A 24,114-nucleotide genomic window follows, 5' to 3' on the forward strand; every position below is an offset into this window, starting at 1 on the left:
CATTTTGTCGTTAATGGCTTTATAGCTCCTGGGGTAGGTGATTGAATCTGTTGTCTTCACATGGATGAAGGGTGTCAGGTGTGAGTGGGAAATGGAATGTTTGATAAAATTATCCTGATGATATTAAATTAGAAGTGAAGATATCTTAGAAACGTGTTTCATCTCATTCAGAGTCTAATTAACTCCTAAACTTAGCTTAAAACGCAACATTTTGGGGCACCTGGCTGGCTCAGTCAGTGGAGCATGTGACTCTTGATCTCGGGGTTGTGGGTTCGAGCCCCACATCGGGCACAGAGATTACTTTAAAATCTTAAAAAAAAAAAAAAAGCAACGTGTTACTGAATGATTTATTGATGGACTTTCCTAAGTAGTGTTGGTGGAGAGGTTCAAAATATTGCAGCTCAGACTGTGTAAAGGGATTGTGCATTAGCACTTCTGCTCTGATTCCTTAAATGTTGGCAAGTATCGTTAGGTTCAAAAAGTGGTATCTTGGGGCGCCTGGGTGGCACAGCGGTTAAGCGTCCGCCTTCGGCTCAGGGCGTGATCCCAGCGTTGTGGGATCGAGCCCCACATCAGGCTCCTCTGCTATGAGCCTGCTTCTTCCTCTCCCACTCCCCCTGCTTGTGTTCCCTCTCTCGCTGGCTGTCTCTATCTCTGTCGAATAAATAAATAAAATCTTTAAAAAAAAAAAAAGTGGTATCTTGGTGTGATGTCATTCATGGACACATCGCTTGTTAGGATTTGTACTATCACCTCCTTAAGTTTTCCTTCCTCTGCCAGTTCCACTACCACCTAATCTATTAGTTGGTACTTGTTGCCATGAAAGTTCTCGGAATTTGTGGCTGCCAGCGACTCATCAGTATAGAGTAAATCACCGTTAGTGCTCATAATTAAGTTAGTAAAGTTTTCTTGAAATGACTTCCTAACAAGTCTTTCCCTTTTGGGAGGCTGTCATTTTAAATCTGCCCGATAGATCTTAATTTCTCACTCTGTGTAATTTAGGCAAATTTTGAAAGCAGATTTGATGTGAAAATGCTTGAGAACTTGCTCAACTCAATTTCTACACCAGTATCTTTGCAAAAGCTTTGTCCGTGGCTTAAAAATGATGTGATCCCATTTGTGAGAAGGGCCGTACCTGAAGGGCAGGTGAGTTGCCTTCAGTATTTCCACTCTGGATGATTCAAGTCTAGCCTTTGCCTTACATCACTGAAGAGTGGCACCAATGTCAAGTAGTTCAGTTTGTCTCTCTGTTGAAAGATTATCATGGGGGTTTTAAATTATTTCAGTGATTATCTGCTATTTTATTTTTAAATGATATGTCTGTTTCAGAAAATTCTTGCAAAATGGTTGGAACAAGCGGCCAGGAACCTTGAATTAACCGATAAGGTAATACCAGTATAATTAGCATTGAAAAGACATTTCAAACACTCCCAGTGGCATACAACATTACTTTTAATGGTCTGTGTTATTCTTTAAAGGCAAACTGGCCAGAAAATGGACTTCAACTGGCCGAGGTATTTTTTACAGCAGAAAACCCCGATGAATTGGTCTTGGTGTCCTGTTGGCATTGGATTTCCTTGGTATGATATAGAAAATGAATTTTCAGTAATAAAGCATTTAATTTATGTTAAAGGATATGTGTACATGTACTTAGAAATACATCCACTTCTTTAATTTTCTGTTTGTGTCCTCTTTTATTGTGTACTTTTAAAATTCACAAGAAGAAAAATGTGCTTTTTTTCTTCCTGATACTCTTATCACAACTTCAACCTATTTTAATGCTTTGTTTTTCTCTATTGAACCAAACAAACAGGAAACAATATATAAATATACTCCTCAGTAGTAGAATTGGGATTTTCACAGTCCTTTAAAGGAATGAAATTTAATAATGCTTTAGGATTAGTTTTCAAGGACTTATTTAAACCAGCAAACCGGGGCACCTGGGTGGCACAGCGGTTGAGCGTCTGCCTTCGGCTCAGGGCGTGATCCCGGCGTTATGGGATCGAGCCCCACATCAAGCTCCTCCGCTATGAGCCTGCTTCTTCCTCTCCCACTCCCCCTGCTTGTGTTCCCTCTCTCGCTGGCTGTCTCTATCTCTGTCTAATAAATAAATAAAATCTTTAAAATAAATAAATAAACCAGCAAACCACTCCCAGTTCTGATTGCATTTCTTAGGCATTCCAATAGCCATTATGGCTTAAGTACTAGTGAATTTTTTAAAAGATCAAATTTTTTTAAAAAATGCTGGGACTTTTTTGACTGAAAAAAAAAAAAAGCAGTGGTAGAAAGATTACTAAGCTCAGGAATACTGACGTTATAGTTGATGTTAATTTGAGGTTCACGAACTGAATTTATTATTTGGCTTCTAAATTTCTTAAGTTAATTTCTTTTTCTCTTTAGGTTTCTAAAAACTAGAAAGCATTCATTATATTAAAAAAAAAGAAAAGTACATTCTTGTATTTTAAAAAAGTTTGTTGGAGTGCCATAAATTAGTTTATAAACTAATATGTGAGACATCCCGGTATGATCTCAACTCAGAAGTATTAAGGACTTAAGTACCAGAAGGTGGACCTTATATAAAATAATATACATTATGAAATTGCACCTATTCCTTAAATTTCTAGAGCCTAAAAATAAATAATAAATTTCCTCTTGCTTTCTGATATAGCAGATTCTTGCCAATAATTGTACTTACTGGTTTTACACTGTTAAAAATTAAACAAGAATTTTTTTGTATATGTTTCAAGCAGTGTATTGATGTATGTAATCAATATATATTATATAATGTATATTGATCATTATAATACATTTTTCTTTTTTTTTTTTTAATGATTTTATTTGAGAGAGAGAGAGAAAAAGATCACAAGCAGGGGAAGGTGCAGAGGGAGAGGTTGAAGCAGACTCTCCACTGAGCAGGGAGCCTGATACAGGGCTGGATCCCAGGACTGTGGCATCATGACCTGAGCCAAAAGCAGACGCTTAACTGACTGAGCGACCCAGGCACCCCTATAATATATTTTTCCACAGAAGAGCTTTTTCCACTTGCTATGAAACACTACTCTGTCTTGGGGCACCTGGGAGACTCAGTAAGTTAAATGTCTGCCTTTGGCTCGGGTCATGATCCCAGGGTCCTGCGATCAAGCCCCATGTCGGGCTCCTTGCTCGGCAGGAAGCCTGCTTCTCCCTCTCCCTCTGCCTGCCGCTCTCCCTGCTTGTGCTCTCTGTCAAATAAATAAATAAGATCTTAAAAAAAAACCAACAAAACACTACTCTGTCTTTTCCCTGTTAATTGTCTTTATCAATATTGAAAATTCTGTTTCTTGTAAAAAAGTTTAAGTAATGTTACAGCTTTATATCTGATCTTTATATCTTGATCTATATAGATGGGACATTGAGGGCCATCTAAATGATGGGTTTTTTTTTTAAGATTTTATTTATTCATTTGACAGAGAGAGACAGCCAGCGAGAGAGGGAACACAAGCAGGGGGAGTGGGAGAGGAAGAAGCAGGCTCCTAGCGGAGGAGCCTGATGTGGGACTTGATCCCAAAACGCTGGGATCACGCCCTGAGCCGAAGGCAGACGCTTAACGACTGCGCCACCCAGGCACCCCTAAACGATATTTTTGTATCTAAGTATAAAATATTACACTAACGTTCAGGGGCACCTGGCTAACTCAGTTGGTGGAGAGTGAGACTCTTGATCTCACGGTGTAGGTTCAAGCCCCACATTAAGTGTAGAGATTAATTAAAAAATAAAATCTTAGGGGAGCCTGGGTGGCTCGGTCATTTGAATGTCCAACTCTTGATTTCGGCTCAGGTTCTGATCTCAAGGTCGTGAGATTGAGCCCGGCATCAGGCTCCACACCAGGTGTGTGGAGATTTGTGTATTTATTTTAGAGAGCACAAGCAGGGGGAGGAGAGAATCTTCAGACTCCCTGCTGAATGCAGAGCCCAACTTGGGGCTAGATCCCAGGACCCTGAGATCATGACCTGAGCTGAAATCAAGAGTCAGATGCTTAACTGACTAAGCCATCCAGGTGTCCCTAACATTGAAGTTTTTCTGGGTGGTTTTTTTTTTTGTTTTTTGTCTTTTTTGAGAAAAAATTGCTTTTAGATTTCTGATGGACTCTGATCTGTTAATTTGTACTAGTTAACGAATTAAAATTCTACAAAATTTAAAGGCATTAGGTGCAGATTTCCTCTTATGTACACAATCATGGTCATTTTTTATTTTATCTGAAATAATTCTGATTTTTTTGTATATTTCCCCTTTCACACTTTTGTTTTAGAAGGATTATCAAAACACAGAGGAAGTATGTCAGCTAAGGACTTTGGTAAATAACTTGCAGGAGTTGATCACATTGCATAGGAAATACAACTGCAAATTGGCCCTCTCTGATTTCGAGAAGGTAAAAGTCTAGATTTAGCCGAAGTGTTACTATTTTTTAATCACAGCCTCTATGACTAGAACTTGCATCTATGTCACCTTTCTCTTGGCATCCAGGAGAATACAACCACCATTGTATTCCGCATGTTTGATAAAGTGTTAGCCCCAGAGCTGATTCCTTCTATCTTAGAGAAGTTTATAAGAGTTTACATGCGGGAACATGGCTTACAAGAGGAGGAACTTCTCCTGCTCTACATAGAGGTAACTTTAGATCGAGTCTTTTTCCCTTGCATCTGTGTGTGTCATTGTTTAAACATTTAACCCTATAAGGAATGTCATGCTTTACCATTGGGATTTATGCAGCATATTGTATTGGTTAATGTGGCATAACTTTTACTGATTGACTGGTAACATTAGGCAGAATGGAACAATACTAGGACTTTCTCCAAATGGTTGTTGTGAAATAATAGGAGCATGAGCTCAATAGATGTGAGCAGTTTTTTGTACACATTAATAAGCTGCAATCATCTCATTTGTAGATTCTTCAAGAATATTTCCTTCTTAAGTTTTCTGTACCATATAAAGCTAAAGACCAAGGCTTTGGAATTTTGTGTTTTTTGAGCATTGTTTAACATTCATGGCTAAGTAGTTTTTTTTCCACATCCATAAAAAAGCTATTTTTCTATATCTATATGTGTTTTTACCTTTTTTTTTTAGTGAGGGTTTTGAATTAAAAAAATATATATGTTTATCCCCTTTTAGGATTTATTGAAAAGATGTAGCTCAAAGTCCACATCACTCTTTGAAACTGCATGGGAAGCAAAAGCCATGGCGGTAATAGGATGTTTATCGGACACAGATGTAAGTAAATAGTGACCATAGAGATTTTCCTTTTGAACCTTACATCTTTTCTTAAAACTTGTTCTCTGATCACAAAGGCAATGCATATTTGTTAAGGAGAATTTTTGAAGTTTGGAAAAAGAATAATAATTTAAAAAACTCATAATTCCATTTTCTTTAATTATAGAAAATAAGAAGTAAAAAATTTCTCATTCCCATCCCTAGAAGAACTACCATGGATGATTGGGTGCCTATATTTCCAGGCTTTTCTATGATTATACAAACATGGACACATTTTTTTAATCTGGTATAACACACTTTTATTGTGACTTCCCACTGTTACTGGTCACCATTATAAAGTATTAATAATATTATGAAAAATAGTTTTAAACACAGGGACTAGAGACTAGAGACTGTAGAAAGGAATAGAACTATATGACTTCACTTTCAGCAGAGAAAATATTTTTCTGAGTTTTTCTAAATAATGAAATTGCTCTTCATGTGTGAGAATCAGAAGAAACGTATACTTATGCAGTCAGAGGTGATATTCTCAGAGTACGACACAGTAGATGTAAGACCTCTGCTGCTGTAGATTCGGTAATGTCATTAATTTACATGAAACATAAGTCCAGGGGGTCTTCATGGTCAGTGTATGTGTATCTTTGTAGCTCATATTCGATGCTGTGCTTAAGATAATGTACGCGGCGGTGGTTCCCTGGAGCGCAGCTGTGGAGCAGCTGGTGAAACAGCACTTAGAAATGGACCATCCCAAGTAAGATGACAGTCTCCCAGATAGTGGTGTTGGTGTTGGATAAGCCTCCTCTTTTCACTTGACATTCATTTATGCTTTATGCCCTTTACTATGTCCCTTAGCATTTCATTAAAAACAAAAAAGTCCATGTTAATATCAACAAATTTCTTGGGCTCCTGGGTAGCTCAGTCATTTGAGCATCTGACTACTGATTTCAGGTCAGGTCATGATCTCAGGGTCCTGGGATCGAGCCCCATGTCGGACTCTGAGCTCAGCACAGAGTCTGTGTGTCCCTCTCCCTCTGCTCCTCTCCCCTCCTCATGTGCTCACTTGCTCTCTCTCTCTCTCTCAAAGAAATGAATAAATAAAATCTTTTTAAAAATCATTTTAAAAATATTAATAAATTTCCTTTTAGAGTCAAGTTATTGCAGGAAAGTTACAAACTAATGGAGATGAAAAAACTTTTACGAGGCTATGGAGTAAGGGAGGTAAACCTCTTAAACAAAGAAATCATGGTAAGTGCGGTAGTTGAAGGGTCTTGAACCCTGCTGTTCTATTCTGAGGGCAGCTTGGGAAATGTAATGAGGACTTTATATTCTCAAAGGCTAACAGAGCTAGGTTCTCCACTACTATCGTTTTGTTAGATAGAGTGTGAGTAGGGTGTTCAGGGGTGCCTGGCTGTCTCAGTAGGTGGAGAGTGTGACTCTTGATCTCGGATCATGAGTTCAAGCCCTACACTGGGTGCAGAGATTACTTAAATAAATAAAACTTAAAAAAATAATAGAATCATTAGAAAATGGGTATTCACTTGTTTATTAGGATAGTAAAGATAACAAGTACATTAAGAAGCTGAAGGAATATATCAAATCATCACGTTGTATACCTTAAATATATGCAGTGTTTGTCAATTATATACCCCAATAAACCTGGGGGGGGGAAGGTAGACAGGACTATCATAAAATTCAGAATACAAATCATGTTTTAATTTTTCACACAGCTTAGTTTTTTTGCTGCTAGATTTTAATTTGATGAGTACTTTGCCTTTATGAACAAAGGATTTCTGGGTTCTCTGAGATTTCATAATGAAGAAATGTGTATACTGTCTCTGTTTCAGAGGGTGGTCAGATACATTCTCAAGCAAGATGTCCCATCTTCTTTAGAAGATGCTTTGAAGGTGGCTCAAGCATATATGTTGCCCGACGATGAAATTTACAGTCTAAGGATTATTGACCTGATTGATAGAGACCAGGTATGAAAGTTCTATATTGTCCGTTCTTAGGTTTCTTTGTTAAGTGAGTCTATAAAAGCTCAAGTCAATCAAATTATCCGAATAGATTAACACAAAAGAAAGTTATACCAAGGGCCACCTGGGTGGCTCAGTCAGTTAAGAGTTGCCTTCAGCTCAGGTCATGATCCCAGGGTCTTGGGATCGAGTCCCCCATCAGGCTCCCTGCGCAGTGAGGAGTCTGCTTCTTCCTTTCCCTCTCCCACTGCTTACACTCTCACTCACTGTCGCTCAAATAAATAAATAAAATCTTAAAAAAAAAAAAAAAAGAAAAAGGAGGTTATACCAAGATGAAAATATTGGATGTTAGATTGGCCACGTTCTTCATATCTGTCGGTTCTTTGAAAGTATTTTGTGACTAGCTGTTGAACTTTCATACTCTTTGGTATTTATGAAACAGACTCATGTTTTATATACACTGTAGGACCCTTTGAATCCAGAATAGGATGTGCATTTTCTTTTTGTATTTTAAATGTCTTCATTTTGATATAATTCCATAACCATGAGCATACTTAAGAATTACAAAATACGAAGGGTTGTATTTGAATTTAATTTTTTTTTGTCTGCTGTCATCAAAACCAGAGTTATTGGTTTTTTTAAAACATCAAACCATATTCTATTTTTTAAAATGCTGTCTTTTCACATTTAAATGGAAAAAAGCAAGAGGTACGTCTAAACTGTCCTTTACAAGTACCAGCTGTTTTTTCTTTCTTTCAAACACTGTTTATAGGGTGAAGACTGTGTCCTTCTGTTGAGGTCTTTGCCTCCTGCTGAAGCTGAGAAAACTGCGGAACGGGTGATCATATGGGCACGGTTGGCATTGCAAGAAGAACCAGATGATTCTAAAGAGGTGAGATTTTCACTGAAATATAGAAAAATCCAATATTTATGGATAGTAATCAACAGGATGGAAAGATAAGCAGATAGGAATATCTTCTCTTCTCACTGCTAGAATGTCCTAATGTAAAAATCCCTGTGTAAATTTACTACATAGAAAAGAACCACATATGGCTGCCTTGGAGCAATGGCTTGAGCCCCCACTGAATAATCTAGGATCTACAAACCAGAAGGATTAATTTAAGTAGTTGTTGTACACAAAGAGTTTTCCGTAAAGCTTTGCAATATAAACAGTGTTTCATGTTGTATGGGATATAGTCATTACTATCCAATAATAATGTCAGCCACACACAGTCAATTAGGCATCCAACTCTTAGTTTTGGTCCAGGTCATGATATCATGGATCCTGAGATCAAGCCCCATGTCAGGTTCCTAGCTCAGTGGGGAGTCTGCTTGAAGCTTCTCTTCCTCTGCCCCACCCCCCACTCACTTGCATGCTCTCTCTAAAATAAATAAATAAATCTTAAAAAAAAAATCATGTCAGCCACAGAACTCATGGAAATCTAAGTAATCTTAGAACGTTGGCGTGGAACAGTTTCAGGAGTGCCAGTGCTCTTCTTTAGAAAGGTAAGGAACCAAATATCTACTTTATCCAGGATAATTTAGGTTTTTTTATCCTTCGATATCCCCCAACCTATCTCAGCAGTCCATCTCAGTAATTTTTTACCTTTAGGGAAGTGAGTTTGGTTATTTGGGTATCTAATATTTATTATGCTCTTATTATGCTGGAGGCTTTAGGTTAAATACTTTAAATGAATTGTCCACTTCTTTACAACCAAATTGTGAGATAGTTCCTATTGTCACTCTTTACAGATTAAGTTCAGAAACTAACATTTTGCGATAAGTGACTTTCGCAAGGTTATTAGAAAGTAGCACAACCCCAACTTAAACTCTGCCTGATACCGGAGTCTGCGACCTTAACCACCAGCCCAGACTGTACCCCATAGTGGAAACGTTTGAGTGCTTTGTGTGTTTCATGTACACCCTGTCTTTAATTAAAGCTTTTCCTTCTTTGATTTTCCTTGTCTTTTTGTTTGTTTGTTTTAACCTTGTCAGTCTTCAAGATGATGATTATTTCTTAGACTTTCATTCTCTGAGCTTAAACAACTTTAGTTCTTTTTAACTTTTCCAGAGAATTTTGCCAAATGTTTTGTCAAATAATAAATAAAAAAGTGAACCCAAGTGACTGTTAATTATAGTGTAGCCAAAAGGTGATTTGGGGGATTTGCATATTCTTGGTATTTCTAAATCACATATCCAAGTGGTCATACCGGTGTTTTTCATGTTTAGATTCTGTGTGATTCAATTATGATCCATTTCTCAACTACCTGACTCTCTCTAACACGGACCTTCTATTTTTTCAGCCATTTTTACTGTTATTCTGATTTTGTGGCTTTTACATATTTGTCTGTATGTGTACTAGTAAAGTAGCGAATAAAGGAAGTAGATTTCATTTTCTATTTTTCTTTTTAGGACAATGCCTGGAGAATGTCCGTAGCGAAGACATCCGTAGACATTCTTAAAATACTATGCGACATCCAGAAAGGTAGAGTGTACCTCTGTGCCCTCATCCTGGTTTTGTTCTGAAGCTTGCCCTTTTCAAAAAGGAGCGTCAGTGACAGGCCTCGTGCTGGTTTTTCTGGCTTTCATTGTCTTCATTGATCCCACCCATTTTTCCTCATGAAAAGTCTTCCTTGCTTTATTCTTTTGATTGCTCGTATAAAAACTAGCGTAAAATCGGCTTATCAACGTACATGCTTCAGTCAGCTTTTAAGGTTAGACTGGATTTCTTCGGTGCCTTGTACTTACTGCTCATATTTCTGTTATCATTTGGTCACGATCAGGCAAAATCCTATTTAAACTTGATCTTAAGTGAAACATTAGCAAAGAAATGCTCTTGGAGGAAAAAGCTACAATTTATTTCAGAAAAACTGTCATTTCTCTTATTACCCATAAATTTCTCTTTCCTACCTTCAGAAAGGATAATTAGATTTCCTTTTGTACTTAAATTCTTTTACCTCAGCTCCTGAAAAGACTTGAGATAAGAAAACCATAGCCAATTAAAATTTTAGCTTTTAAAAATTCTGATAATGGGAATTTGGATGTGTGCTGTAACTTTTAAAAATTTATTTACAGACAATCTACAGAAGAAGGATGAATGTGAAGAAATCTTGAAACTATTTAAAGTTGTTGCCAGCTTACAGGTAAAGATGTTGGTATATTGAACGTTATTACTTTACTAATTACCAGTCAGTGAATTTGATGTAAATGATTAATCTGTCCTTAAAGTTTTCAGTACTAGCCTTTGGGAATTTTAAATACAGCATAATGGTTTTCCTTTTCTCTGTCTCTGTCATTTAAAAAACAACCTTATGGGGATATAATGCATATACCAGACTATTCATCCACTTAACGTGTATAATACGGGGGGCACTTGGGTGGCTCAGTTGGTTAAGTGTCTGCCTTTGGCTTTGGTCATAATCTTGGAGCCCTGGGATTGAGTCCTGCATCGGGCTCCCTGCTCAGTGGGGAGCCTTCTCCCTCTCCTCCTGCCCCTCCCCCCAGCTTGTGCTCTCACTCTGCTTTCTCTCTCTCTCAAATAAATAAATAAAATCTTAAAAAAAAAAAAAAAAAACCTCCATGAAAAAGATAAATAAAGCATATAATTCAATGGCTTGGGTATATAATTAAGTTTTCATAATTGTAACAATGTGAAATTTGCCATTTTAACCATTTTTCAATATATAGTTCAGTGGCATTAATTACATTCACAGTATTATGTGACCTTCAACACTATCTGCTTTTTATCACCCCCAGCAGAAACTCTGCTTTTTATGCATTTTTTCCATTTTTCCCATTAAGCAGTAACTCCCTGCTCCCCTGCTCCAGCCCCTGGTAATCTCCAATCCACTTTCTGTCTCTGAATTTGCCTATTCTATGTATTTCCTATATAAGTGAAAGCATGCAATATTTATCCTTTTGTGTCTGGCCTCTCTCAGGATGCATGATGTTTTCAAGGTTCATCCACAGCGTAGCAGGTTTCAGTGCTTTGTTCCTTTTTATGGCTTAGGCATGTTTCACTGTATGGATGGACTACATTTTGTTTATTCCTCTGTTGATGGACCCTTGGGTTGTTTCTACTTTTTGGCTATTGTGAGTAGTGCTGCAGTGAGCATGGTGAGCTGGTCACCTGAACCCGCTACTCAAACCGCACCTGTCTGACCCCAGTACCCTTGCTTATTCTATTTGGCACTGTCTCAGCAGCAATAAACGGTTAAAATAAGATTACTGGAAAAAAATATATATATCCTTTAAAAATCATGAAATATATTGACTCTACACAGAAGCTGCATTCCTTTGGGAAAAGATGCACATTGAAGAAAGAGACACTGGGCCCCTGGGTGGTTCAGGTTGGTTGGGCAACTGCCTTCAGCTCAACTAATGATCCCGGCATCCTGGGATTGAGTCCCACATTGGGCTCCTCCTGCTCTGTGAGGCACCTGCTTCTCCCTTTCCCTCCGCCTAGTACTCCCCCTGCTTGTGCGCTCTCTCTCAGTCAAATAAATAAATAAAATCTTTTTAAAAAAAAAAAGAAAAAGAAAAGAGAGAAACCTCTTGGTTTAATCACTTCTATGTTTATCTTTGACTAGATTATACATGGATGATACATAATTCAAAAGGTTTTAAAAAATGGTTAACGTGGTAAGTTGTATGTTATGTATATTTTACCACAATAAAAAATAAACTTATTAAAATTCTGTACTGCATGTTGTAAACAATAAGGAAATAATTCTTTGATGAAAAAAAAAAAGGTTTAAAAGAATATATAGTGAAAAACAAGTCTTCCTTCTACCCTGACACTCCCAGCTATCCAGTTTCCCACATTAGGTGACACCACCGTCACCAGTTTCTTGTGTATTTTTCCAGAGATAATCTAAGGTTATATAACCATAAACATTTCTGTGGTTCCTAGTAAGGCAGGAACTGCGACATGTAATGAATCCTATCTGTAGTAAATATAGGAAATGCTGTATTTCTTTCTTTTTTTTTCAAGATTTTATTTATTTATTTGAGAGAGAGAGCATGAGGTGGGGAAGGTCAGAGGGAGAAACAGACTCCCTGCTGAGCTGGGAGCCCCATGCAGGACTCGATCCTCCCAGGATCATGACCTGAGCCGAAGGCAGTCGCTTAACCAACTGAGCCACCCAGGCGCCCCGTATTTATTTCTATAAATAAGTATTTCTACATGTTGCATCCCCTTTGGGAAAGATCACTAATATTTTGGGAGAAACATCAGTTTGAAAATTCTACATTTTACAAATACTGCACCATAGATTAAGTTATGCAACGATCAAAAATAATATTTGTGCTGGGGCGCCTGGGTGACTCAGTTGGTTAAGCAACCGACTCTTGATTTTGGCTCAGGTCATCATCTCAGGCTCGTAGGATTGAGCCCTAAGTCAGGCTCCATGCCCAGCCGAGTCTGCTTCTCTCCCTCTGCCGCTGCTCCTCTGCCTCACACGTGCTCTCTCACTCTCTCAAATAAATCTTTAAAAAATAGTAATAATATTTGTGGAATCTATGTAGTGATAAAGAAAGGGGAAATGCCATAGTGTTAACTGGAGAAGGTAATATATGACATTATCTATGCAGCTACAAAATGCTGGTGAAAGACACTCAGAAGAAATACCAAGCAAATGGTCACTGCTTATTAGGCTAACCAGTTCTCAACTCAGGTGTGTTTGTGCCCAGGGGACACTGTCTGAAGATATTTTTGATTGTCACAAGTAGTGCAAGGAAGGTGCTGGTGGCATCCAGTGGCTAGCAGCCAGGGACGCTGCTACAATGTACAGACAGCCCCCACAACAAAGAATGATCTGGCAAGATTGAGAAACCTTGCTCTAAAGTGTGGCATCAAAACAGAAGGTCTAGGGGTGCCTGGGTGGTTCATTTGGAAGAGCATGTGACTCTTGATTCCAGGGTGGTGAGTTTGAGCCCCATGTGGGGTGTAGAAATTAAGAAAAGAAGAAGTTCTGACTCACTGTCGCTACTTCTTGGTATCCTTCCATGGGCCTCAGTGGGATTTTTTTTATTGGGTCAGAAAAGTAAATTCTAGGTCTGGAATTAGTGGCCAACCAGAAGTTATTAAAGAAAAGAGCAAAACTGGGTTCTTCGAGCCACCAGGGTGGAATCACCCAAATCTAATACTTAATCTGTCCCTCCTGCTCTTCAGGGCTCCCCCACAACAGAGAATGATCTGACACTGAGAAATGGTGTCAGTAGCGCTGACACTGAGAAAATCCTGGGTTAAAATGGCTTTTCCTATTTTCCAGACTTTTTATAATATCATGACTTTCATAACTTGAAATATAAAGTCTTAAATTCTTAATTTACAAGGGAGTGGTCTTTGAGGGAGAAATAAGGAGAGGTTTGAGCCTTGCCAATGGTTTTTAACAACAGACGAAGTAAACAGATGTGGCCTGCTTGCCTTGCTAGGAGAACTTCGAAGTCTTCCTGTCCTTTGGAGATTACAGCAACAGTGCACTGGTCGCAGAGCTCCGGGAACAGTACATCAAAGCTCATGAAGTCACACAGACCAAACACAAATCCCGGGGTGCCGCAGAGCCTGCAGCTACTGAGGACAAGAGCCTCAGCACTGAGTCCAAGTTGCACAGACAGGCGCTGGCGCTGCAGGTGTCTGCACAAGAGCGGGAGGCCGAGTTGACCTTGAGAGCCTTAAACCATGGGAATCTGGAAGCAGCACTGAGAAGGTGCAGGTGAGTCCCAGCCTGCGCAAGCACGGGTTGTCTGAAAGGAACACTTGCTTCCTTGACTTCTTTTGTGATGGGGTCAGGCCAGTGACATTTTCTTTTCCTGGAAGTCATTCTTGGTTTCTCACTCTCAGAGCCTAGTTTGGATCTCTGGGTCAGAAAGTGGTAGCATCGGGGTGCCTGAGTGACTCAGTCTAATAAGTGTCCGACTCTTGATTTTGGCTCAGGTTGTGATCTCAGGGTCATGAGATCGAGCCCTGTGTCAGGTTCCGTGTTGGGTATGGAGTCTGCTTGAGATTCTCTCTTTGCCCCTCCCTCCCCCCTCATTCTCTCTCTCTCTCTCTCTCTCTCCCTCTCTAAAAAAAAAAAAAAAAAAGTGATAGCATAGAAGGCAAGTAACTAACACAAGGTCATTGGGTAACCTAACTGTTGAATTTACGTTGCCTTTGCACTCCGACAGTTAATGGTGTCCCAAATAAGTTTGAAGATGAAGCATCTTAGATACCATAAATACATCTTAAAGACATTTTAAATGGTGGTGGTGGTCATGTATTAATCCAAGAAAGGCAAATGCATTTGCTTTCGCTCTGCATGCTCTAACTTCCGACACATCCTTTCTTGCAGAGACTTGTTTAAGTATCACTGCAACGCAGACACTGGTAAATTGCTGTTTCTGACGTGTCAGAAGCTTTGTCACATGTTGGCTAACGACGTTCCGATGGCAACACCTGTCGGCCTCCATCTTCCTTCTGAAATACATGCTCTCGCTTGCCAAGCTGCCACCATCTGCAGCCCAGGTGACAAGATTAATGACATAGACAGTTTTGTTTCATGCTGGTCTCCCACATGCTGTCTCTGTACAATTGGACGTTGCTGTAAGGACAAAAGATCATTCTCCATTTTATAAAGAGCCAGTTATAATCGATCCTCTAGGGGGATTACTGTTTGAAAATATCTACAGGTATTAACAATGTCGTTTCTGACTCTGGATAGTCACTTTGATGGGGTTGTGAAATTCCTTGCCTCTCCATCTATGATCTTCTTGGCTGAGCTTAAGAGTTGAACTGCATTATTTAGGGTAGTCAGAGCTTTGTGGAAACTTAGCTCTCTACTTTGTGGCCTACTTTAGGATTTTGAATGGCTGTTACTGGAAGATTGTTTTCATTATTCCAAACACTGAAATATTAGTGTAATAATTTTTCTCCATTTTCTTTCAGAATTTTTACTAGATGCTTTAGAACTATGTAAATATACCTTAACAGCAGTAGAGCTTTCCAGACAGTGCCAAATGGATGACTGTGGAATTCTAATGAAAGTAATTGCTTTTGAATTTCTTTTCCTTAAACAAAACCCCTACCCATCCTTCATGTGCCACTTTTAAATCACTTGCGTACTTTACAAAAATACTGAATCTACCCTCTTATGTTTTCTTATTCGAGGCCGGAAAACTCAAGGGCATGAGACCTCATTTCCAGCCACATTTATGGGCTAACTTAAATTGCACTATCTTTCGAAAGTTGGGCCTCGAGCCAGCATCTCTGGACATTGTCCTTCTCTTAGAGTAACAGTTTAATTTAAAATGGCATTATTATGAGCCATAGACATGAAGAAAGAGACTACACGGTTGGCTTTGACCCTCAAAACTGCGTTTGGCTCTGATACACCTGCTCCTGGGTTCTGCCTGGTGAAGGTGGTAGTTGTGTTTGGAGCGTATTTACTTGTGTCATTTCCGTGTGATTTGGTATTCAGACTTCCTTCGGAACTCACAAAGATCCATATGAAGAGTGGTCTTACAGTGACTTCTTCAGTGAAGATGGGATAGTACTTGAGTCCCAGATGGTGCTCCCGGTTATTTATGAATTGATTGCATCGCTTGTGCCTCTCGCTGGTAAATGTCACTTGTGTTATTGTTTTCCGTGTATTTCCACCTTATGCAAGTTTAAACTGTGGAGGTTTCGAACCAGAGCGCCGCACGGTAGCATGGTGAGTCTTGCAGGCATAATGCTGAGCAAAAGAAGCCAGACACAAATACTGTCTGATTTCATTTACATGAAGTGCAAGGATAGGCTGTAAGGAAGCGTGCTGTTGGACCTCAAGGGAGTGGCTGGTTAGGTTACCCTTGGGGGTGGGTAATGACTGGGGGCAAGAGGGGGCTTCAGGTGCTGGTGAAGTTCTGTTTCTTGGTTTGGGTGCTGTTATATGGATGTATCCCCTTTATCAGGTTGTACACTCATCTGTGTATTTTTCTGTATACACTTAAAATTGTTTTTAAAGTGGCTGTTTCCTTTAGGACATTATTTGATAATAGCACAATATTTAAGTATCTCTTGGAATATGAGCGAGTTTTATTTAGTGTTATGTACTTTACTCTCTTTTGTAGAAAGCAAGAGACATCCCTTGGATTCTACAAGTTTACCATACTGCTCTATTAATGAAGGTATTTAACATCAGAAATGTACACTATTGTGTTATGATTTTATAAATACACCAGTACAGAAATCCCTTGAAATCTCCAATATGAGTCTGACTTAATGTTCTTGATGTGGTTACTTAGTTATTACTGTTACAATGTTGTTCTTCCAGACAGTCAGGAAAGTGTGTCATTTGGCTTATAAAAGTAACTTTTATGTATCTGTTCATAAATTTTGGTCTTCCCAAAGGAGCAGTGCTTTTTTTTTTTTTTTCCAGCTAATGACTTAAGCATCTCAAAACAGACAAGTTACAATCAAACTTATTTTCTGTCTTAAATCAAGCCCATGTTAATTCTCTCATTTACTCACTTTGAGAACCAATTCTATGACCATCATCTCCATTGAAGATGTACATGTTCCTTGGAAACAATTTTCAGTAATCTTTCTTTCTTTGAAAAAATCTAAATGGATTAAAATACTGTTACTGAAATAAAATACTTTTATCATTCCACAGGAGACAATCTTATTTTACCTATTATAAACTCCATCTCTGCCCTGCTTCAGAACCTTCAAGAATCTAGCCAGTGGGAGCTGGCCCTAAGATTTGTCGTCGGTTCATTTGGTACTTGTCTTCAGCACTCTGCATCAAGTTTCATGAATGCCAGTCTGAGTGGAAAGGTAGAGTTTCGAGAACAAATGCTTTCACTTTGGATGACTATAGATGCAAAAGCCCAGCCAAACAAAAGAATTTGAAGTCCATATTTTCTTGTTTGGCTCTGGAGCAAGGACTGATAATTTGTAAGATTTAAGAAACATTTGTTGAGCAGCTACTAAGATTTGGGTGTAGTTCAGGGTTCTTGCACACTTTTCAGACTCAATCTTGACGACAACTCTGAGAGTCTCCATTTTGCAAATGAGGAAGCCAACTGAGGGAGGTGAAATCAGTCGCCTGAGGTTTTAGGTTGCCATAGTATATGTCTTCTTGTTCCAAATCCAGTGACCACATTAGGTCAAAACTCTATCTGCTATTTGTTTTATGGTGACCCAAATTATTATAATTATTACCTGACAGCATCATTGAAAACAGTCTAGAAGACAAAGTACCTGTTGATAACGTGCTTACGGGACTAGTCTCAGGGAGAACTATATTCACTTTTACTGTTGCATTGATATTTATAAAGGCCAATTTTTTTAAAAATTAACTTTATTAAGTATAGCTTTCAAAATTGCACATTTTTAAGCGTATCAACCAATGTATTCACCATGTCACCAACACCACAATCAAGATAGGGAGTGTTTGAAATGGTTCCTTTTGCCCCTTCCCAGTCAATTCCACCGCCCGCCCCAGCCATAATGGTCTGTCATCATAAGTTAAATGCCAACACATTTTGCATATAATGATGAATTTTCAGAGTCCCTTAATATTTGAGGAAAGTTTTCAGAACGATGCATAGATAGAAGGGGACCTAAAGATTCTTTTGTTCTTTTCTAAAAGTTGTTTGGAGAGACCACATTGGTTAAATCCAAGCATGTTGTTATGGAATTGAAAGAGAAAGCCGTTACATTTATCAGGGGAAATGCTACGACACTACTGCACAAAGTGAGTATCTGTTCTTGGGAAGCTCTCTGTTTTTTCTCTCTTTCTCTTCTGGTTGCTTCTGATTTCTCAGTGAGGACGAGGGAGGAGGGGGAGGGGGTGTTGGGGGTTTGAAGAGAAGTGAAGGAATTGTCACGCAGGGGAGAAGAAAGTAGGAGTTCCATGCCATATAGAACTTGTTAGAGTTGTTTCCTTAAATTTATAATAATGATAAAGGATGTTAAAACCAAGCAAACAAGTTGGAACTGAGTTACTCTAAATAACTTTTCATGAAACATTTATTCTTTCCTAGGGTCTATAATTAGATTTAGTAACAAGCCTTCAGAGACCAAATTCTGTTTTGATTGTAAAGAATGTTCTTCTCTTGATGCTCTCCTGACAGGTATTTAATTGTCGCCTGGTGGATCTTGACTTGGCATTGGGTTACTGCACTCTCTTACCCCAAAAAGAAGTGTTTGAAAATCTCTGGAAGCTCATAGATAAAGCATGGCATAATTACGACAAAATTCTGGTATGACTGAAGGAACCACAGCCTCAGTTCTTGAAATATTAAAATGTTTAGGGGAAGAAATGAAATGCCTTTGCCCTCAGATCTTAAAGATTTAAGCAAAAGAAATGTCGAGCTCACTCACTTTCTACCTGCTTTTCCTTGACTAGTGAATGTAAATGCAGGTCATAATCATGCTCAACCCAAAGAATTACGATATTTTTTATTTCTTAAATCTGTATGCAGCCATAGAACTTGACTTCTTATACTAAACCCTAGTGTTTTTGAAATCTTAGACCCATGAGCTAGTTCTTTTTGTAAGACAAGTTTAACAGATGCAAAAGTTCTCTTTGAGATTGTTTATTTTAAAATTTGCTTTTTATACGGGTTTTGTTTGCAGGATAACCAAAATTTGGCCTTTTCTTTGAAGGAAAGCCAGACTAAATTTATGGCATCATGCTAAAGTTGAATGACCTAACTATTGTATGAATAATGACTGTGTATCAGGCAATATGTAACATTGCACCCTGTTATCACAAAGAGAGGTTATGATTTATATTGTTTGGTTTCATCTAAAAGGTGTTATTCAATTTCAACTGAATTTTATATTTTAATTTTTTAGGCCATATCTCTGGTCGGCTCTCAGATGGCCAGCCTCTATCAGGAAATAGAAACGGAGCTTAAGTTCCGTGAGCTCAGTACTGATGCCCGGTGGGGTATTCGTCTTGGCAAACTTGGTGTGAGTATTCTTTGGAGTGCCATGAAGTTTCTTCCATTCTGATGATTTTCCCCAGGAAAACTTAAAACAAAGATCTCATTGTCCTTTTCTTCAGAGAAAGGATGTATATCGTGGACTCATAAATTTTAGTTGTATTAAGTATACGCGTTGGTGTTTTCAAAGAAGTAAGGAGTATTTGCTTCATTTCCTTTCTTCTGTATTTTTAAGGATGTTAGAAGGGGCTTGACATTTTTGTCTGCTTAGCTTTCTCATTTATAGAAATATATCTGGTATTAACATCTAAGGTGTTTCAGACCTAGCCTTTAGCCTTATACTTTTGTGCTGCTGTTTGGTTAGAGATAACATCAGTATATATACAGGTATACCACGGTTTAGGAACTCCTGTTAGGGAAAAGTCATTTTTCACTTTGTAAAAACAAACAAAACCCTATTTTCTTTACACTATGCATAAAAAACATCTTACCTTATTCACAAACAGTAAGCTTATCAGGAATGTGATCATTGCGGAAATGGTATGTGTTTTGAAGCCTAAATCGTATGCAGTAATGGGACTAGTTATCGCTAACAACCATGCTTGACTGATGAAGAGTGAAAGATTAGTGTGACTAAGAGAGATATTGGACCCACAGCCAAATATACCTGAAATGTCAGAATGACAGTCAAGTTGAGTAGGGTGATTTAAAAAAAAGAAAAAAGAAAAAAGTTGGAGGAGTCTAGAAAAATGTTTCTCTATAAAAATGCAAATCACCATGGTGTCCTTATTCTGGTACCTTTTACTTTATTGGGTTTTTTGTTTTGCTCTTTTTATTTCTAGATTTCTTTCCAGCCAGTTTTCAGGCAACATTTTCTCACCAAGAAGGACCTCATTAAAGCTCTCGTGGAGAATATAGATATGGACACAAGCCTCATTCTGGAATATTGCTGGTAATTCTTTAAAACTTAGTGGTATTTTTTGCTGTTAGTTTAACAAACTGGAAGTCCTTACCGCAAGAATCGATAGTAAAGATGATTATTCCATGTGGTCTGTGGACCTCTGATGTTTTCTTTTGTTCATCCCCAAACTAAGTGAACCTAGAACCAGATTAAATTCTCTTAAGTTACCACCCTTTAAATTCAGTGTTAAGGGTTTCCCAGATTTGCCTTGCGATGAACATCCCCTGGAGCACCCGATTTAAAATACAGATTCCTGGGGCCTTCCCTGGTGGTTCTGCCTCCGTAGATCTGGGCCGAGGCCCAGGAAACTAATCCTTAATAGGAAGGAGTTCCAGATGATCCCCATGTTCAGGAAAGTTTGGAAATATTGTTATGAGCAATTGAACTTATGAATCAGCTTAACTCAGGGGTAGGGTCATCTTAAATTAAGATATAATGAAAAGTATGATTTAGGGAGAATTTTTAAAAATAATTTAATAAGTGAATAAAGAAAACAAGGGCCGAATGTTTTGTTTATAGATAACAGTTCACTGTGATGAATAGAAATAAATAATATCTCAGGTGTTCATCTAATAAATAGGATGACAAGTTTGCTGTCATAGTATCAGTTTCAAAGTGCTTTCACATACGCCACCATTTAATTTTTTACAATTTTTATTGCATGTTATTACCAATTTATGAGAGAACAAACCCATATTAGGTGACCCGCTCATGGTCAAATAATAAGTGACTGCTTTTAAAATACTAATGGTGCTATAACCTCATCCAGTTCGTGACAGATGAGTGAAGTCGGAGTTACTGTTAGGAGCACACTTCCCCACCATGCAGGTACCCAGCTCTTCCTGTGGACGGTGGAGAGGTTAGTGAGGACCCTGGCTGCCACCATCCTGAACCTGCAAGTCAAAAGCTATAGGCTGCTCCTAGCTCTAACTAGCTCCGACTAACTGTACTTTGAAAGATCAAAACCATGCCATTCTTCAGTTTGGACTGCTACTGATCCAGAATGGGGGGCACACACGCTCTCTTTTATTAATTTGAGCTCCTGGTAGATTTTTGCATGTGGTTTTGTCATACTGAGCCCTTTCCTGAAATGTAAATAGCTAGAATAATGTCAAGTTCATTTCATATTCTTGTCACTTGTGTGGCATTGATAATTTGTATTTGTGTGATAGTGACACTTTTACCCCAAGGAGTCCAGCTGAGTAAATTTAGATGGCCTTTAGAATTTCAGGGAATGACTTTAAAATGGTCCTCCTTAAAGCTTTTCTTGATATTTTAGTTATTCTATGTGGCAGATTAAACTATCATCTTATTAATAAGGCTTAAGACATTGTAATTGTCTCTTTGTCTATATTAACCTCATTCTTAATTTTTAAGTCTTTATTATTTTTCTAATTCAGATGGAACATACTAAAATCAAAGTTCTACATAGTCTCACCCTTTAGTTACAAGAGTTTGGCCTGTATTGTTCTCTTACTTCCCCTATGCAAATGCATTTAGTTACATTCCTCAAAAACAGAATCATACTTTACACACCATTTTGTAGCATGCATCATTCACTTAGCAGGATGTCTTACAAGACTGGTACATACAGCCCTTCCTCGTAGCTCTTGAACTCTCGTATTCCTTTGTATGAATAAGTTATTTAACTAGCTCCTTATCGATGGATGATTGAGTGGTTCTCAATTTTTAAATATTACAAACAGTTTTTGCAGTGGACATCCTTCTAAGTGTATCTTGGCTACTACTGTGAAGTGTATGAAAGTGGAACTGCCCTATTAAAGGAATTAAATATTTTCAATTTTATTACAAATTTCTCTCCAGTATTGTGCCATGTCAACATGGCCACCGAGAACAAGATCTGATTTTTAAAGGCAGTAATTAACTCTGATGGCAGGTATGTGATCTGATAACGAGGCAAGGAGAGGGTTACTGGAGTCCAGTGATGGGAGTGTGTTGGGGAGAAATTGTTTGGAAACCCACGCGCGCGGGGAAGTTGGTGTGTAATGGAATACTTCTTTTAGCACGTTTCAGTTGGACTGTGATGCAGCTCTTCAGCTCTTCATCGAAACACTGCTACACAACCCCAGTGCCAGCCAGAGCCAGGGGGACACGAGCACACAGTCCTCAAAGCAGCAGCACCCCAAACTCCTGGCCAAAGCCCTGGAAATGGTTCCTTTACTGACGAGCACAAAAGATTTGGTCATCAGTCTTAGTGGAATACTCCATAAGGTAGATGAACGGGAAATGAATACATCGGGTCATGTCAAGCATCCCTCCTGCCCTTAGTTCATTTAGATACATTGAGTAATAAGCTGGAAATGCAAGTCCTGTATTTTTTAAAACTTTAAATTTGGATAATTTTAGATTTCTATCTTTTTAATAGTTTAACACAGAGATTTCCTGGTCTTTTTTTTTCCCCTGAAAATCGAAATAGCCGTTTTTTTCAGATTTTTGAAAATAGTACATATTCTTTGAAAAGATCAAACTAGAAAGAAGTATAAATCAAAAAGTGACATTTCTCTATAACCCCATTCCGATAGATAAAAATGTTAATTAATAGTTTGCTATCTTAGGCTAAATATCCTATCCTGTTACTCTCTTTTTTCACTTAACATATTGTCATTACATGTCAATACACGTACATCTGTCTCATTTTTGACAGATGCGTATTGTTCCACTGTGTGGATGAAGCATACTGTGTTTAATCAGGCCTTTATGGATGGACATTTAAATTGTTTGTATATTTCACTATTATAAGTTGTTACAATGAATATCTTCATATATATACGTATTTGCCCTCTTGTCTGATTATTTTCTTAGGAGATCTTTCTGAGAATTGAAATTTTAGGTCAAAGGGTAGTTTCTTGGGGGAGTAAAAGTGGATGGAAGGGGGAGGAGGATTATAATATAGACTACAAGAAATACTTCAGCTTTATATTTTGCCTGAAATTCAGCCAAAAATAATATAGACTTGCTCAAAAGTTCTAGGTACTACAGAAATCATCTTCCCACTTAGTTCAAATGTTGTTATTCTTGTGACTTTATTTGGCATTTAAGAAATGGGAAAAAAGGGGCGCCTGGGTGGCGCAGTTGTTAAGCGTCTGCCTTCGGCTCAGGGCGTGATCCCAGCATTCTGGGATCGAGCCCCACATCAGGCTTCTCCGCCAGGAGCCTGCTTCTTCCTCTCCCACTCCCCCTGCTTGTGTTCCCTCTCTCGCTGGCTGTCTCTCTCTGTCAAATAAATAAATAAAATCTTAATAGAAAAAAAAGAAAGAAATGGAAAAAAAAGTAATGGTGTGTGGGCAGAAACAAAGAACAAAGAGAATACTTCCTTTCTTTTTATGAACATATATAGATGCCACCCAATTAATTTTTGCATTTCAGTATATGACTAGAGCCAGAATGCAATCCTTTGAGAAACTTTTGCTTGGAGGCCCACACTTTCAGTTACATCATTTCCAAGAAAAGGTCCATTTCCTCCTATTGTACTTTTCCCATCTTAAATGTAACACATAGAATTCTAATTAAAAAGTCTTACAGGGATGCCTGGGTGGCTGTGTTGGTTAAGTGTCTGCCTTTGACTCAGGTCATGATCCCAGGGTCCTGGGATCGAATTCCGCATCCTTGCTCAGCAGGGAGCCTGCTTCTCTCTCTGCCTGCCATTCCCCTGCTTGTGCATGCTCTCTCTCTCTCTGACAAAATAAATAAATAAAATCTTTTTAAAAAATTAAAAATCTTACAAAATTATGAAGTTTTGATATATTTATTCTTTCTAGATTTTTAGTACCCTAGGAACAGCTTTCTTTTTAAAGTCACTTTGGAAACATTTTAAAGAATGTTTATCCTGATAGAATTAATAAAGAACTACTTTTGAGATAAGAACATTTCAGGGTTTTTTGGTTTGTTTTTGAGAGAGAGAGCACGTGAGCAGAGGAAGGAGGGAAGGGCAGAGGGTGAGAGAGAGAGAGAGAGAGAGAGAATCTTAAGCAGGCTCCACGCTGGGCGTGGGCTCAG

General features: G+C 38.4%; 1 protein-coding gene across 2 annotated transcripts in view; it reads left to right on the forward strand.

Moving 5' to 3' along the window:
- The window catches only part of KNTC1 (kinetochore associated 1), a 68,590-nt gene that overhangs the window by 26,281 nt on the left and 18,195 nt on the right, over nucleotides 1–24,114 (forward strand). Inside the window, exons 22-44 of one of the 2 annotated variants that reach the window (XM_026514801.3) lie at nucleotides 1,003–1,146; nucleotides 1,330–1,386; nucleotides 1,479–1,580; nucleotides 4,289–4,408; nucleotides 4,504–4,647; nucleotides 5,149–5,247; nucleotides 5,895–5,998; nucleotides 6,393–6,492; nucleotides 7,092–7,226; nucleotides 7,993–8,112; nucleotides 9,633–9,705; nucleotides 10,296–10,363; nucleotides 13,656–13,936; nucleotides 14,555–14,727; nucleotides 15,148–15,245; nucleotides 15,680–15,818; nucleotides 16,311–16,367; nucleotides 16,856–17,019; nucleotides 17,837–17,941; nucleotides 18,321–18,449; nucleotides 19,048–19,164; nucleotides 19,979–20,088; nucleotides 22,122–22,329. In XM_026514801.3, the coding sequence (XP_026370586.2) occupies nucleotides 1,003–1,146; nucleotides 1,330–1,386; nucleotides 1,479–1,580; nucleotides 4,289–4,408; nucleotides 4,504–4,647; nucleotides 5,149–5,247; nucleotides 5,895–5,998; nucleotides 6,393–6,492; nucleotides 7,092–7,226; nucleotides 7,993–8,112; nucleotides 9,633–9,705; nucleotides 10,296–10,363; nucleotides 13,656–13,936; nucleotides 14,555–14,727; nucleotides 15,148–15,245; nucleotides 15,680–15,818; nucleotides 16,311–16,367; nucleotides 16,856–17,019; nucleotides 17,837–17,941; nucleotides 18,321–18,449; nucleotides 19,048–19,164; nucleotides 19,979–20,088; nucleotides 22,122–22,329 (2,847 nt within the window). The remainder of the gene's footprint in view (nucleotides 1–1,002; nucleotides 1,147–1,329; nucleotides 1,387–1,478; nucleotides 1,581–4,288; nucleotides 4,409–4,503; nucleotides 4,648–5,148; nucleotides 5,248–5,894; nucleotides 5,999–6,392; nucleotides 6,493–7,091; nucleotides 7,227–7,992; nucleotides 8,113–9,632; nucleotides 9,706–10,295; nucleotides 10,364–13,655; nucleotides 13,937–14,554; nucleotides 14,728–15,147; nucleotides 15,246–15,679; nucleotides 15,819–16,310; nucleotides 16,368–16,855; nucleotides 17,020–17,836; nucleotides 17,942–18,320; nucleotides 18,450–19,047; nucleotides 19,165–19,978; nucleotides 20,089–22,121; nucleotides 22,330–24,114) is intronic. The other variant, XM_057305941.1, reaches the window with a different exon arrangement.

Source organism: Ursus arctos, unplaced genomic scaffold, assembly GCF_023065955.2.
Source record: "Ursus arctos isolate Adak ecotype North America unplaced genomic scaffold, UrsArc2.0 scaffold_34, whole genome shotgun sequence".
Classification (NCBI taxonomy): Eukaryota; Metazoa; Chordata; class Mammalia; order Carnivora; family Ursidae; genus Ursus; species Ursus arctos.